The sequence below is a fragment of the Adiantum capillus-veneris genome, chromosome 1 (genome assembly GCF_014529385.1).
Source record: "Adiantum capillus-veneris isolate H3 chromosome 1, ASM1452938v2, whole genome shotgun sequence".
Lineage (NCBI taxonomy): Eukaryota > Viridiplantae > Streptophyta > Polypodiopsida > Polypodiales > Pteridaceae > Adiantum > Adiantum capillus-veneris.
Window position 1 is genome coordinate 139552715 of NC_140931.1, and position 15051 is coordinate 139567765.

Genomic DNA, 15051 nt, shown 5'->3' on the forward strand with positions numbered 1-15051 from the left:
AATAGCGACAATGAAAGGATGCAACAAGAATCCAAGTCCAACATTGGGAGTAGTCAACTTGAACGTGATAGTACATGGATGTTCATGTCCGCATCAGTTTGTATGCTTGTCGGATAAACACATGAATGAAACGATGATTCTTGGAATTCCCTGGATGCGTACATACAAAGCAGTACCAGATTGGGATACGAACCAGCTAAAGCTATCACCTAAAGGAGGGCAACTCATTGTTCCAATTGCACCAAGCAAGGAAGAATGGAAAAGAAGCAATTAGCAAACCAATCCATGAAGCCAATCTTCTCCATCCCCTCGACAATCAAATGCTACATGTAACATGCAAGGAGTCAGGCAGATTTGGATACCAAAAGCACAGCTTCAGATTTTGGTGCTTAAAACTTGCCCAAAGAAACAAAAGCAGGTTCCAAGGATTCGAACACAGAATCGAGCATCTACGAGCAAGGAACCTAACATGAAAAGGGTTTGGAAGAAAAAGGAGCACTTATGTTCTCCAAAAATCGCTAAACCAACAAGCAGTGGCACGTTAAGTCTCAACAGACTCCACCACAGCATGCAACACCAAGCTGACCAAGCTACCAATGGAGAGAAAAAGATCGACAACAGTCCAAAGTTCTATCAACAGCTCAAGCAATCAGAGTGCTAAAGCACCCTGATGGTACAATTAAACAGAGAGCACAAAAGCTACAAGATTTGCTCTTTGGAAGACATCATCAGCAAACCTCGACATTGGAAACCCTTGAGTTAATTACTCAAGACCCAGCTCTTGCACAGCATATTGGTTTGAATTGCATTGATCTTCATATCATGGTAGAGCCAATCATGGTTATGCACAGACACAATTGTTCAACCCATGCACGCAGTCGTTCCGGAGTACGCCACCTAGGAGGGGTGGAAGGGCACTAAGTACTAAATAATTAAGGGCAATGTTTGAAGAGAGAGGAAAAAGTTCCATGTTAACGTGTGATTTTTGCAAAATTACCTAATAATGCCCTTATAATTCATCATCAAGGGAAAATTTACTGATAATATTTTCCCGATGAGTGTAAATAGTGTATATACTATCAGAAAATCATCAAAAATAGTCATTTTTCGGATATTTTTCATCATTGTTGTTGATAGGGAGGCTTAAAAATGGAGAAATCCAACAAAAAACAATAAAGCTATGTTTTTCAAGGGATCTTCTTAATTATTGGATTTCTACTTTACTTTTTTAGAGCATTTTGCTATTTTCTTTGATTTTTTCAAATAAACATGTCAAAATTAATAATAAATAGCAGGGAAGCTCAGATGGAAAAATTGAAGACATGATGGTGATAAGACGAACAAGCACAAAAATTTTCAATAAAATCAAAAGATGGAAGCGGGAAGCCTAAATTAGGTGGCCATGTCTACTTTTGCAAAATTCTTGCAGAATGAGCTATAGGAATTTGATCAGGGAAATTTTTGAATCTAACATAGATTTCACGGCCTAGTAGGACTAACGGGGGAATCTGGGGAAATTTGGTTTGGGAAGTCCAGTATAGGCATCCATGGTAGGCTAAAACCACCTCATTTCCACTTGGAGCCTTTGCACAGAGAGATTTCGGCCTCTTTCGCGAGACATTTTCTGAGCCCACAGTTGACCCTTTTCAGCGCCGTCTCACACGAGACATGAGGGGCAAGTTTTTTACTCGATAATGATCCATTTTGTACAGCTGGTAGCTAGTTTAAAGCCTTAGAAAAAACCCTAGAAATCGAGCAGTGCACGAAGACCTATGACCTGAAACTGACCATAGCGGCCTGCCAGTTTGACCAAATCGGATGGGATTTGAACCATAGCACGCCCTAACATAATAGAACCTCTCTATACCATCAGATGACCATTCGGCTGGGGTCAAGGGGGCCCCAGTAAAAAAGGTAGGTTTTTGACAAATACCAGAATTCTGACCTGACTCTACAGATGGCTTGCTAATGAGGTTCATTTACAATGTATATGATTGGTTTGATGAATCCATCAAGCAAAGCCCTCGAAAAGCAGAAAACAACTTGAAGATTATAAAGCGTCAAATTCGACATACGAGGCCAAACTGACTCCAAATGAGCCAAAATTGGACAGGTAGCTTCACGACTATGTTACGGACAAGTCCAAAGCCTCAAAGTTGACCGATCAACCCAACAGACACAGTAATCACAAAAAACGGTGATTTCAGAGTCGACAGAGCACAAAGTGATGCCGGCATGACCAAACTTGACCAAATTCAATTTAGAACTTGTATTAGGTGTATGAAACATGTCTAGGTCAAAATTTGTGAGTTTTTGTCACTGAAGTTAATAACCGCGATCATTTACTTTTGCATCATTTTTGCTTGGAAATTGTCAAATCACCTCACCTATCATGTGTACACACCTATTACATGCCAAAATTCAAGTATAAGCCAAAATGACCACCGATTACTTGTAAAATTGCCAAAAAAAACGCAAAGAAGTCTTTGCAAGCCAAAATTTGGGTTATGAACAACATTTTTTGATCCAAATCACCTCATATCTCATACCCAAGGTCTATGCCATGCCTAGAACCAATTTGTACCAAAAAATGCCAATTTTGGAAGAAAAGTTAATAATCGTGATTATTTACTTTTTGGTCAAATTTGAAGAATTTTGATATTTGGCCATCATACATTCAAAGTACATGTTGTGATAAGCCCACTAGCCAACTTTGAATCAATTTGGATTTCAAAATTTCAAATTTCTTTTATATCTACTGTTTCAGAGAACCTAAAGCCAAAATCTGGTACCATTTTCAACCTGTGCATCCAAATGACTCCATATTTCACTCAGAGCATGTAATTGGCATATACTTCAAGCCTATAAAGCCAAGTTTGCAAAAAGTTGAAAATTTTCCTCAGCTGTAAATAATCGCGTTATTTACTTTGGTTGCAAATTTTTGTTTTGACCATACAGTTTTGTCCCTTGCATGATTTTATGCATCTTTGCTTGTTCAAAAATTGATTTTGAAGCAATTTGGACCAGATTAGCAGCATTTCAATCTAAAAGGACATTCCAGAGAAAAATCCGACAAATCTGCTAACTTTGCACTCTATTCTCACTGAACAGGAGCAATGCAAGCAGCGGAGAAGGCCAAGAAGAAGCTAAACCAAAAAGAGAAACTACAAGAACTGCCTGCGTATCAACTAGACCCCGAGTCAGTCAAAGCGGAAAAAGCATCCTATCTTTCTAAAGAACAGCTGAAAGAGCACCACACCATGGTCTTCACTTGCAGATTCAAGAGTGAAGAAGGGCATCAAGTGGAGTTGCAGCTCCTGCCTAAAGAGGTCTATGATGTAGCTGCAAAGCCAGAAACCAAAGAGGCTAACCGCAGGTTGGGGCTCAGGCATTTCTACGAACAAGAGCCTTGCGGAGTGGACTTCCAGAAAGCTTACAAGCTTTTGTCCACAATCAAAGAAGACGGAACTGCCCAGATATCAAACACCCAAGGGAACAAGGTCCAGGTAGTAATCACAAAAGAAATAGTGGTAGAGGCACTCAGACTTCCCACTGAAGGAATGACCATGCGGGCAAGAGACAGGAAGACCGCAGACACATTTACCAAGGAGACAACCGGGGCTACATTTTCCGATCTCATCCACAAATAGGTGGAAGATCCAGCCTGTCTGTACCATCAACACTTCCATTTCCTGGCAGAAAGGCCACCAAGGTACACGACACCAAATCATGCCGTGGCCACCATCTTTACTCAGGTTCTTAAGTCAACAACAAGGCAGCCTGTGGACCACGCGCAGTATGTCTTGACAACCTTGAAGGGCACCAAGGAGGGTAAAATAACATACTTGGGCACGCCAGAAGTGTTGACAAGAATAGTCTATCATGCCATCGGCATGGCTGATAACCTACCGCCTGCCCCTAATCAGAATACATGGATCTTGGCAGCACAACCCTCTCCAAGAGCTACAAGATCAGGTAAAAGATTGTTTAAATCAGGTGATGAATCAGATGACATCTCACCAGAGCGGCACATCAACGAGAGCTCTGACAATGAAGAAAAGAGAGCTCGGAGGGAAGAGATGAAGAGGAAAGTTGTGGTTGCCCACCAAGAGGAGCCAACTCAAAAACAAGCGTGTTTTGAAAGAAAAAAACAGGCTTACCAACGCAGTAGGCAAGCACAAGGAAAGGACCCAGAAAAGTGGGTAGCCACAGGACTGAAGAGACTTCGAACAAAGCATCATACAAGAAAAGAGGCAAATAATCCAACAAATTATTTAGAAAGAATGTACCAAGAGGCCGAATCCCTAAAGCTGAAAGAAGCAGAAGAAGTGGCAAAGAAAGCTGAGGAAATGGCTACTCAAGAGCAAAGCCAGACATCTCCCCGACCCACCTCACCACCGTCGGAACAACGGGATCATCCCATGCCTAGCCCACCACCATCACCACCAGGCCAAGGTACCAATGAAGAAGCAGAGACTGAAAAAGAAAAAGATTTTGAATCCACCCAACAAACAAAATTTACACAAAAAGCTGACCCCACTGAAAGACATGAGGAAAAAGAAGCCGAGCCAGAACCGGAGCAGGCAACATAAGAAACTCAAAAGCCGGTGGAAGAAACGGATAAGGAAGTAGATACAAAAAAGAGCATACCACTACACATGAGACGGAGCCTGAGCCAGAGAAGGCAGAAAGGTCAACACCTGAAGAGACAATAAGAGTTGAGACCACACCATTTACTTCCACTCATCCAGAAACTACCGAGGCATCAAAGCCTCAGGATGGCCAAGTAGAAGAACAACCATCTACCTCTATAGAACCACCAGCACTTACAACACAGCAAGAAGCAACACATGAGGCTGCAAGCACATCCCAACTAGCAAGACAAGAGAAGTGGCAGTCCAATGATGAAGTTATTTTACAAGTGAATCAGTATGCAACGCAGATGCAAGACATGATGGAGAAACTCCGCTCAGCAGCCTTAAACCACAGCATAAAGGCCAAGGAACTAGAAATGGTGATCGACGCTCTTCAAGGAGAGCTCGAAGACAGGATGATTATCATCACTGATCTCCAAAGGTAAGTGCAAGAGCTAAAGACAGAAGCGGAACAGCATCAGATAGCCAGGGACAAACAACAAAAGGAAATGGAGGAGTTAGGTGACCTCCTCACTAAATTATCTGATGCCTACAAGGTAAAAGACGAGCACCTGACAGAAGTCACGAATGAACTTCTTACAACCTCTCTATCAGCTCAAAAAATTCAAGTTCAGCTAGATGTTGCCAATGCTTCCCTGCAATATTCCAAACAGAGAATCGATGATCAGGTCATTTTATTGCGGCAAATCAGAGAAAATCCAACCGTGGCCTCGATCAAGGGAACTGATAAAAGTGTACAAGGCACTTGAAAAGAAAAACAAGGATTTAGAACTGGAATTAAAGCTCGAACAGTCACAGCGCAGAGACCTGACACTGATGCGGGTTCAAAGAGAGGAGGAGCTCCTAAAGGAGATAGGAGAACTCAAACGGATAAATCAACTCCTCAGAGATGGAAAGCCAAACACGCAGGAAGAGGCAAGCACTTCAGAGCCGCCCCAAATAGACATTCCCTCGGTCTCGTTTGCTGAATTTGAGACGCACTCCACAACAGAGCTGAGTGGTGATGAAGACTTTCAGGTCCACATCACATACGAAGATATAGTGCCAATGGTCCAACTGTCAAAAGCTGAAGAAGACGCACTGAAGGAGAAAATCACTCTAGAGGTGGATGAGCAGTGGAAGGCCGCTATGGATTGGGAGTTGAGAGTTTTACACTCTGTCAACGTCACTCAACGCACTCCCAATCAAATCAACACTCAATGGCACCAACTATCCCTGCCGTACCCTCTCATCAAGGTAGAACTTCTACAGGTAAAAGAAAGGCTGTACAAGGATATGCAAGAAGATGGCGCAAATAAAGACCACCCGAAGTAGAGGTTAAGCTGGATGAACAAGAATCCGAGATACCTAATTCTGTTCACAAGAGCACATGCAGCCTTACAAAGAGATCCGACATTCTGTCATGTACCCAGAGTAAGGACATGGCAAGCGCATGAAGCACTGTAGAAGAAGAGGCCAACTTGGCTCAACTTCCCCAGGCTGCTAGCTCCAGAGAGAGGCCAAGCGACGCAGGAATACATGGTGAAAATCCTAACGGGCACCATGTCATTCTTCAAGAGTCTGCCAGATCTCTCCAATGCAATGCTATATAAGATCTGCAGGATGCTACTTACATGCATACAAGTTTTCAATGAGCCTGAGCAAACAGGAGCCCCATGGCTCTCATTCTTGGAAGGGAACAAAGGCTTACGTTACGATCTGAGTGGGTAACCTTCAGAAGAAATCCTTTACGGATTCTATGCCAGATGCATGTTCTTGCCCTTGCATAATATACTAGCTTTTGAAGAAGCATTCTACAGTGGATTCTTCACCTGGCGAACGAAGATATTTACACCGGTGATAAGCAACCTCACATCCACATTTGTAGGCTACTCAGCGGTGGAAATGAAAAACCAAGTCACCATGCAATTTTTGCAAGTGCCTGACAAAGAACGAAGAATCAAATACCAAAAGACACTGGAAGCACTTAAAGACCGCCTCGCCCGTCGTCAACCCGAAGACTACTTCAGCCCATAAAGCTGTGTCAAGGGACGACACAGGCGAGGAGGGGGGGAATATTAGCAGCAAGCTAACGCAGACACCATTTTTCGGAGTTCTCCTTGTAAAACAATTATTATTTTGATAAATCGAGAATATTGTTACTCCTATTTTCTTGGTAAACTTTGTAATTAATAAGCCGAAGCTACAACCTTCCAGATTGTATCAGCCAGTCAATTCCCAGCTTTGGTAGAACTCCAGATTATTAGTTTTGACCACTCAAAAACCTTGGCTAAGGTATAAAAGTCAATTTTTGTAAGTTTTTTACAAGTTTTTGGATAAAAAATACAGAGCGTGAGCTAACGACGCTCACTTCTCTCCTTCTCGCGCTTCTTGCTCCCTCTCCGATTGTCACATTGCAAATGCATTTGTTGCATTGCAACCCGCAAGTAAGAGCACTACGCATTGACGTAAGCCATTCACAATATTTCGTAGTTTTTGACGTCGCCAACCCGCGGCCTAATTTCATCATAACTAGGAATTTACACTTTTAAATCGAAAACTAAGAATGGGCGGGATATTGGGACATCATTGCTAAGCATTTAGATGCAGTCTAGGTCGAAAACGCCTAGGTCCAAAATCCACTGCTGTTAATAATCGAGATTCTGGAACTTGACCTAAAGTGGGGTTTGAGGCCATAGGCATATGTGCTTAGGTCTTATAAACTTGTCCTAGAAGTTTCGTTACGTTTGGATGTCATTTGATGTTGTAACGGATGTGATTTGCTTGCCGATGAGCGATTGGCTTTTGGTGATTTCAGTCACTTGAGTGTAGCTTGAGTTAGATGCGAGTTGTTAGTTGTTCCCGAGAGATTGACAACCTCTTGTAGCCTATATGCACTAGTCGAGTCAGCTTCATCCCATGGTTTGACAAATTAATCGTAGTTCTCGTTAATACTGCAATAAGATAGGATAGCGAGGAGGGGGGGAATGTTAGCAGCAAGCTAACGGGGACACCATTTTTCGGAGTTCTCCTTGTACAACAATTATTATTTTGATAAATCGAGAATATTATAACTTCTATTTTCTTGGTAAACTTTGTAATTAATGAGCCGAGGCTACAAGCTTCCAGATTGTATCAGCCAATCAATCCCCAGCTTTGGTAGGACTCCACATTATTAGTTTTGACCACTCAAAAACCTTGGCTAAGGTATAAAAGCCAATTTTTGTAAGTTTTTTATAAGTTTTTGGATAAGAAATACACAGCGTGAGCTAACGGCGCTCACTTCTCTCCTTCTCGCGCTTCCTACTCCCTCTCCGGTTGTCACATTGCGAATGCGTTTGTTGCATTGTAACCGCCACAGGTAAGAGCTCTACGCATTGACATAAGCCATTCACAATATTTCGTAGTTTTTGGCATCGCCGACCCGCGGCTTAATTTCATAATAACTAAGAATTTACACTTTTAAATTGAAAACTAAGAATAGACAGGGTATTGGGACGTCATTGCTAAGCATTTAGATGCAGTCTGGGTCGAAAACGTCTAGGTCAAAAATCCACTGCTATTAATAATCGCGATTTTGAAACTTGACCTAAAGTGGGGTTTGAAGCCATAAGCATGTGTGCTTAGGTCTTATAAACTTATCCTAGAAGTTTCGTTACATTTGAATGTCATTTGATGCTGTAACGGATGTGATTTGCTTGCCGATGAGCGATTAGCTTTTGGTGATTTCAATCACTTGAGTGTAGCTTGAGTTAGATGCGAGTTGTTAGTTGTTTCCCGAGAGATTGACAACCTCTTGTAGCCTCTATGCACTAGTGGAGTCAGCTTCGTCCCATGGTTTGACAAATTGATTGTGGTTCTCGCTAATACTACAATAAGATAGGATGGTGAGATTAAACATGCGTCCCACAACTCCGAAGGTCTATTCTTTTTGGAAGGTCCACCTATGTTATAAAACAACACATCAGCCCCATGCTAACATTGCCTAGAAGTTGGCAAGTCCAATACCATTACCACTTACCATCGCTGCTTTCCTTATGCTTCTTTGACACCTTCACCATGTCACTCAAAAAGATGGGAGAATCTAGATTCTCATCACCAACTATATTGCCTCCACTCCCTCTTGCGCTATTGCCTCCGCATCATCAATCGTTGCATCTTCCTTTGGACTGCTTTCGCTTGATTGTGGCTCAACTGCTGCTGTCCTTACAGGGGGGTCTACCTTCAACAAGTGGAGTGTCCTCACTGGAGTCCACACTATGGGCTTTAGGAGTAGCTTGTAGCACAACCTTTGGCATGTCATCCTGTACTGGTGCCACACAAGGAATATGGTCAGAACCTGCAAGCACATTAGTGAAGTTCAGGCTTGTGCAATCAACAAATACTTGAAGGCAATCTGAACAGTTCTTGTATTTATATGAGATTTGGAGCAACGACAACCAACCTATATACAGGAGCATTGATTTAAGTCAATGTGGAATACTCCTCTTGTAAGAGGCATCCGCGCATATCGTCTCTGATCCAAGCTAGGCAGCAAAACACAGAGCATGGTATGCATGACCGCATACTAGCGTGTATACATAGACCACATGCGCACATAGTCCTGGAATAGAGACTGTAGCTTGAAAGTGGCTCAAGTGCTGGCCAGCTGTCAAAAGCAATAACATTGTGTTACCAGCCTTCACCTGCTCCAATATGCTCTCACAAAAGTTGATATGTTGCACACACATACTCGTTGATGCTTCCAAGTCAGTCACTTATTTCTGCATGACAGATGAATAACAAAATGCCACAGGGATTAGATCTGAGAAGCACCATTATAGCCCAAAGTACCATGATAAGTACCTTTAACAAGAAAAACTACCATAAAAAAGTACTTTGGACACTGTCACGTAACAAAATAACTGGCACTCCAAAAAAACCACTAAGGCAATGAAAAATACCATGGCAGGTAGAAAAGTATCTTGGACACTACCACCATATCAAAAAACTGTCATTCCATTAAAAATATCAAGACATATACCATGAAAAGTAGAAAAGTACCTTGAGCACTACAACCATAGCAAAAGAAAAGTACCATAACAGAAAATACTACCATGGAAAAAACACCACCATGATAAAAAGAAGTACCATGACAGGCATTTTGGCCATTAGATGATACTTGGAAAAATAGCCATGACCCCTACACCTGTCATGGTAGAAAAAACTACCATGACAAGTATCACAATAACATACAAAATCCATGGAAAACACAAACACCCATAAGAAAAAAAAACCACCATGGAAAAGTACTTGAAAAGTACTTGGTCAATGTCACCGTAACAAAAGGGGGCCATGTTAAAAGAAACTACCATGCCATGCCAAGTACCTTGGGCACTATTACCATGATAGAACTATACAGGAGTGCAAAACCAGAGTATAAAAAAAGAAAGAACTACCCTATAAAGTACCTTGGATTCTACCACCTAACAAAAAAATAGCCATGTCACAAAAGAACCCCACAATAGAAAAAACTACCTTGTCAAGTAGATTGGGCACTTAGCACCATAACAAAAATAACTGGCATGACAAAAACAATGACCTAAATAGAAGAGAGTACCATGTCAAGTACTTAGGGAATTACCACATAAACAAAAATAACTGGCATGACAAAAATAACCACCTAAATAGAAGAGAGTACCATGTCAAGTACTTAAGGCATTACCACATAAACAAAAATCCTGCCTTGACTTGGTCGACACATACCTTGAGACGATCCACCTCATCTCTTATGTTCGAGCTGCTTGCATCGGCCCCAAGAGCTGTGAGTGCACTAGTTAGAGCAACCATATTGCCTTTAATCACCAAAAAATCAAGGGTCAGTATCGACAGCTCCCTTCATGCTGGACCGCAATATCTAGAGCTTCTACAATTGCCCCTGAAGCACTGTCGCGGCTGAAGATGTCCCTTGTATCTTCCACATATTTTGGTTCCTGTCTTGTAGCTCTACTCTCACATTATCCAATGTTGTGCAAAATTTTTAATGCATCCCTTTTTGCATCAAAATCTACTCCACCTGTGCTTTTACTTGTTGGCTTAAGAAGGAGTCACTAACTAGAGAAGTGCTTCCAGAAAAGAGAGCATTTTGCCCACTTTTTTGGACTTGCCCCGACATTGTCAAGACGAAGGAAATGAAGTGATGTCCCCTCATTGTTCTCCAACCAATTCTTTACTTTCTTGTCAATGCCACCCAGAAGCTTCTTGCAATGGTCCAAAACCTGTTCACCAAAAGAAATCCATGCAACCTTTTGACCTGTAGGATCTTGCCGAGCAATTGGACATCGCTAATACACAAACAACTTACAAACTTGTATGTGATCTCTTTGTTGGATGGAATGTTTTGGTAGACTTTGTGAAACAGTAACCTGCATTCTTCTACAAACTAAGGTCGTGTCATATGCATAAAGATTTTAGAGCCCTTCTTCCTTTTCTTCATGAAGTCCGACAACCAATCTTGATCTGTGACATCAGCCTCACCGAGGTGCTAGTAGAGCTTGCCCTAAAGCTTAAGCCATACTCCCCATGAAACTCCTCTCGTGTGTAGTAGAATTGAGTTTGCTTGGGGTATTGAATCTTTCAGGAAGATCTTGCTGCAAACCACATTTGACATAGTAAACAAGCATTGAAAAGAACATTTCTACAATTGAAGAGACAGAGTTGATATGTACCAATGCTTTTGTCGCCGATAATTTCAATCTTTTTGTCCAATGTTGTGGAGCTCCTAGGCTTGCTACTGGATGAAAGCATGCTAGTTGAACCACCATCGGTTGCTGCCATGGTACACTTTCACGGTGGAGTCTTCATACCCGGGGGATTCATTATTAGTAATAGGGAGATGTCACCTGCGTGCATCCAAATTAGAGAAACCCCCCTATGTACGATATCTTACATGCTAGCCTACACCTTACATATGATCGAGATATGGATATTCTCGCAATGAGCCATCCCCCCTCGTAAGGATTTCATACGGAATGTAATGACCCACTATTTTATGCATACTAGTAACAAAACAATTTTAGAAACACATGCTTTTGCAAAAATATATGTTAAATTGCAAATGAACGGAAGTGTAGATTGTAGTGTGTTTTCATTTGAGAGAACAAACCACTATGAAATGCAACAAATATAATGAATACTACATTAAAATAAACCAATCGATTCAATGTAATTTGTCAAAAAACGGACAACATTTCCCCTATAAACTGATACAAATCTCAATCTCGAAACAAACGATACTAGCCACCTACTCAGTAGGCTTCCCACATGGGATTTAAGGCACATGTAATTTGTCAAAAAACGGACAACATTTCCCCTATAAACTGATACAAATCTCAATCTCGAAACAAACGATACTAGCCACCTACTCAGTAGGCTTCCCACATGGGATTTAAGGCACATATGAAATGGATTGTTCTCTAAACAACAAATAATGGCATGCTCATAAACAACCATAGAAAACTTCAGTTATCAAATCAAAACACATTACTAAACAACCCATTAAAAGATTAAACTCTTTAGATAGAAACATTGCGCTTGAGAACACTTGCTGCATCAACCTTAAATGATAGATCTTATGTCTACTATAAATTATCAATTATTGAATAAACCATGACACATATCTTATACATACGTATTTTTATACAAGTACTCCTATCTAGGTATTGAGCACAATACTAAGTCACATATGCTTCAAAGTGTAGTCATCCCTCATCTTTACCACTTGCATCTAGCAGACAAGTGGTGGCACTGTTATTGGGAGCAAGGGGCAATTAGATATGATGTGGTAATGAAGGGCATGTCAATTGGTTGCGTGGAATGAGAGTGGCATGGATGGGTGGCAATATGCTAATGTAATCTAGCATTGAGGCAAGCCATCAAGCATGGAAACAGGTTGTGGATACAATGGAGGTATGCATGGCCAACAACTGGTGTCCACAGTGGGCAAGGTGGTTGTAGATGGGAAGCCTTGGACCATTGCTAGCAACAAAGGCAAGACAGAGGATGCACGTCCTAATAGATGATGCAAAGGGTGCCAATGCCAACCGCAGGAGAGGCAAAGGATTTGCCCACCGCAGGGACCATAGGCAAAGGATTTGCCCACCTACCATAATGGAAGACCCACATAACTAGAAGGAAGGACGAAAGCCAACAAACAAAGTACAAAGAGCACCCCTACACCCCAAGTTCCAACATAACATTTCATTTCATTTCATCTTCTCTCTCTCTCTCTCTCTCTCTCTCTCTCTCTCTCTCTCTCTCTGTGTGTGTCTGTGTGTGTGTGCGCGCGCGCGCGCGCCCAACCTTTTATTAAATGCTTCATTCCACATGTTTGCCGCTTAGTCTGGCTGCATTCGCATCCAAACAGTCATAACAAACATCACCTGCATTAACATCGAAGCCAAGCACATGAGCTGAGTTCCAAACGGCCAGCAAGATCGTAAAAGAAGCACTGGTAAGAATTTGGAGCCATACCAGATGTGCATCAACTGGAGGTGGAAAATTGTCAGTTTCTATGGTAATCCAGCTGAAAATCATATTATGATATCCATACGGTTTTCCATCCATCATCCTTGCATGTTCCCAAGCTGAAATACTATTAAACTTTGCATGTACATCTGGATGTAGTGGCAGAAGGGACACATGTGAATGTGCCTCATCAGCTAGCTGTTGCTGCCACCACTCCTCCCATGAAAGGATAGCGATGATTTCCTCCCCCTTCACAAAACCAGGACCATTAGCAAGGCAACATCACAATTCACCATAAAGAACGTCACAATTCACCATGAAGATCAAACTTTGAATTAGCTAATAATTACCTGTTCATTCTGGTGACCTGATTCTGCCACCCATAATTGTTTTCGTCATCGCTTAAGCACACAGCCGTGTGCCCTGCATATGCACCGCTAAATTAGTGAAGAGGACAGGACCATCAATTTTGAATTTTTCTGCCAATGATATTCCTTCAGGTAATTTCCTAGGCTTACTGTACAGAACGAGCTCCCTATCGAGTGAGCGAGGAATGGGACGTTGTTCACAAAGGATCTGATAGAGAGCTTTGCTGATGGTGCTGGTCATCGCCGCGTAATTCAGGTTTGGTCACACCTCTATAAAGTCTTATCAAAGTAAAGCAAATGCGGTTTGAATGTGTACTTGGGACAGTGCAGGCACTGTGGTCGTCGTTACTCTGCGCGGAAGCTTCATTCCAATTTCCTAGGGCTAGCCCGACAGAGGGATCACAATCGCATGGCTTCTTGCACTCAATTGCTTCAGAAGAGCCGTCTGCTGCCCAATCGAATGTCTTGGGCAAAATACCACAGAATTTGTTGAAGGACCGTCTAAGAACGATGCAAAATCCACCAAAAATAGTGAACTGAGGGGTGTCTTTTAAAATTCTCTTTTTGCCTCCCAAGCAGCGTTTCCTGCAATCCCTACGGTAGACGAGCCTTGGTGGTCTAAATGTATCCACTGTAGGATGTGTTGCCTTTGTTTTCAAACACAGGCTGGGGAGAAAGCTCCAACATTGTGTTTTTAGAGAAGCACATGGGTGGCTTTGTCAAAAATTAGGGGGCGCTAGGGAGGCTTTGAAACTTTGGATAAGTGGGTGACACCAATAGCTGTAAGTAATCTCTAATGGTTCATCTACAAATGTAGCGACCTCCACCTTTGTTAGAAAAAACACAACTAAGCACCACTACCCCCTTGCATACGGAGCTGGTGATGGAATTTACTTTTGATCTGCTCTTGCTCCCTTTGCCATTTTTTTTGAAGTCGTTAACGCTCAGCCTGCTCTTCTGCTTCGCGCTCCCTAAAGTATTATCCTCCAGTTTCACAGACATGAATCCTCTCTCAGATCCATGCAGACAGGCCGTCGATTCAGGGTAGATGATGGACCGTCATTGGCTGGGCGGGGCTGGGCTGGGCTGGGCTGTAGATTCAGATGTAGAGCAGGGCGGGGTGGGGCGGGAGGGGAAACAAGGAGATCGAAGAGGACGGAGGCCTGTGCAGAGTTACAAGCTAGGGCAGAGTTACGAGCTAGAGAGAGAGAGAGAGAAGAAGAAGAAGAAGAAGAGAATTTTAATGTCATAGGGTAGAGTTACGAGCTAGAGAGAGAGAGAGACAGAGAGAGAGTGGTTACTTGAGCCATGTAGAGTCCTAGGGTCTACAGAGTGCATCGTTGCTTGCACGTTGTCGACCATGGTGTCATTGCTTGCGTCGTTGTAAATGGGATGGGCATGTCTCCGCCATATTTGGGCAAGCAAAATCCAAAAGCATACTCAAAATGGAATCGAGTTGGTTGCCAACAAGACATGGCCTTCAGCTCCGTTTGGCAATGTGTATGCAGTGTTGCTGCCATTTCCTAGTCTCAACACATAGCTCA

The 15051-nt window shown here is 42.3% G+C and overlaps 1 protein-coding gene and 1 long non-coding RNA gene across 5 annotated transcripts; both read right to left on the reverse strand.

Moving 5' to 3' along the window:
* Positions 1–8175: 8175 nt before the first annotated feature.
* On the reverse strand, positions 8176–9396 carry LOC147465674 (uncharacterized). Of its 2 annotated transcripts, XR_015189388.1 has the most exons (3): positions 9079–9396; positions 8656–8973; positions 8176–8578 (listed from the first exon to the last, which is right to left on the reverse strand). It is a non-coding gene; the product is annotated as an uncharacterized LOC147465674 (long non-coding RNA). The 2 variants fall into 2 exon arrangements; XR_015189387.1 differs by having other exon boundaries at positions 8176–8973.
* Positions 9397–10379: 983 nt separating this feature from the next.
* On the reverse strand, positions 10380–14737 carry LOC147465675 (uncharacterized). Of its 3 annotated transcripts, XR_015189385.1 has the most exons (5): positions 13146–13336; positions 12975–13054; positions 11342–11515; positions 10978–11263; positions 10380–10891 (listed from the first exon to the last, which is right to left on the reverse strand). XR_015189385.1 is itself a non-coding variant. In XM_086521331.1 (4 exons), exons 1-3 carry the CDS (start codon positions 13746–13748, stop codon positions 13334–13336), a joined length of 219 nt encoding a protein of 72 aa, XP_086377457.1. In that variant the 5' UTR covers positions 13749–14737; the 3' UTR covers positions 12221–13054; positions 13146–13333. The 3 variants fall into 3 exon arrangements, 1 of the variants encoding a protein (XP_086377457.1); XR_015189384.1 differs by having other exon boundaries at positions 11342–13054; XM_086521331.1 differs by lacking the exons at positions 10380–10891; positions 10978–11263; positions 11342–11515 and adding exons at positions 13490–13562; positions 13658–14737 and having other exon boundaries at positions 12221–13054; positions 13146–13388.
* Between the last annotated feature and the right edge of the window lie 314 nt (positions 14738–15051).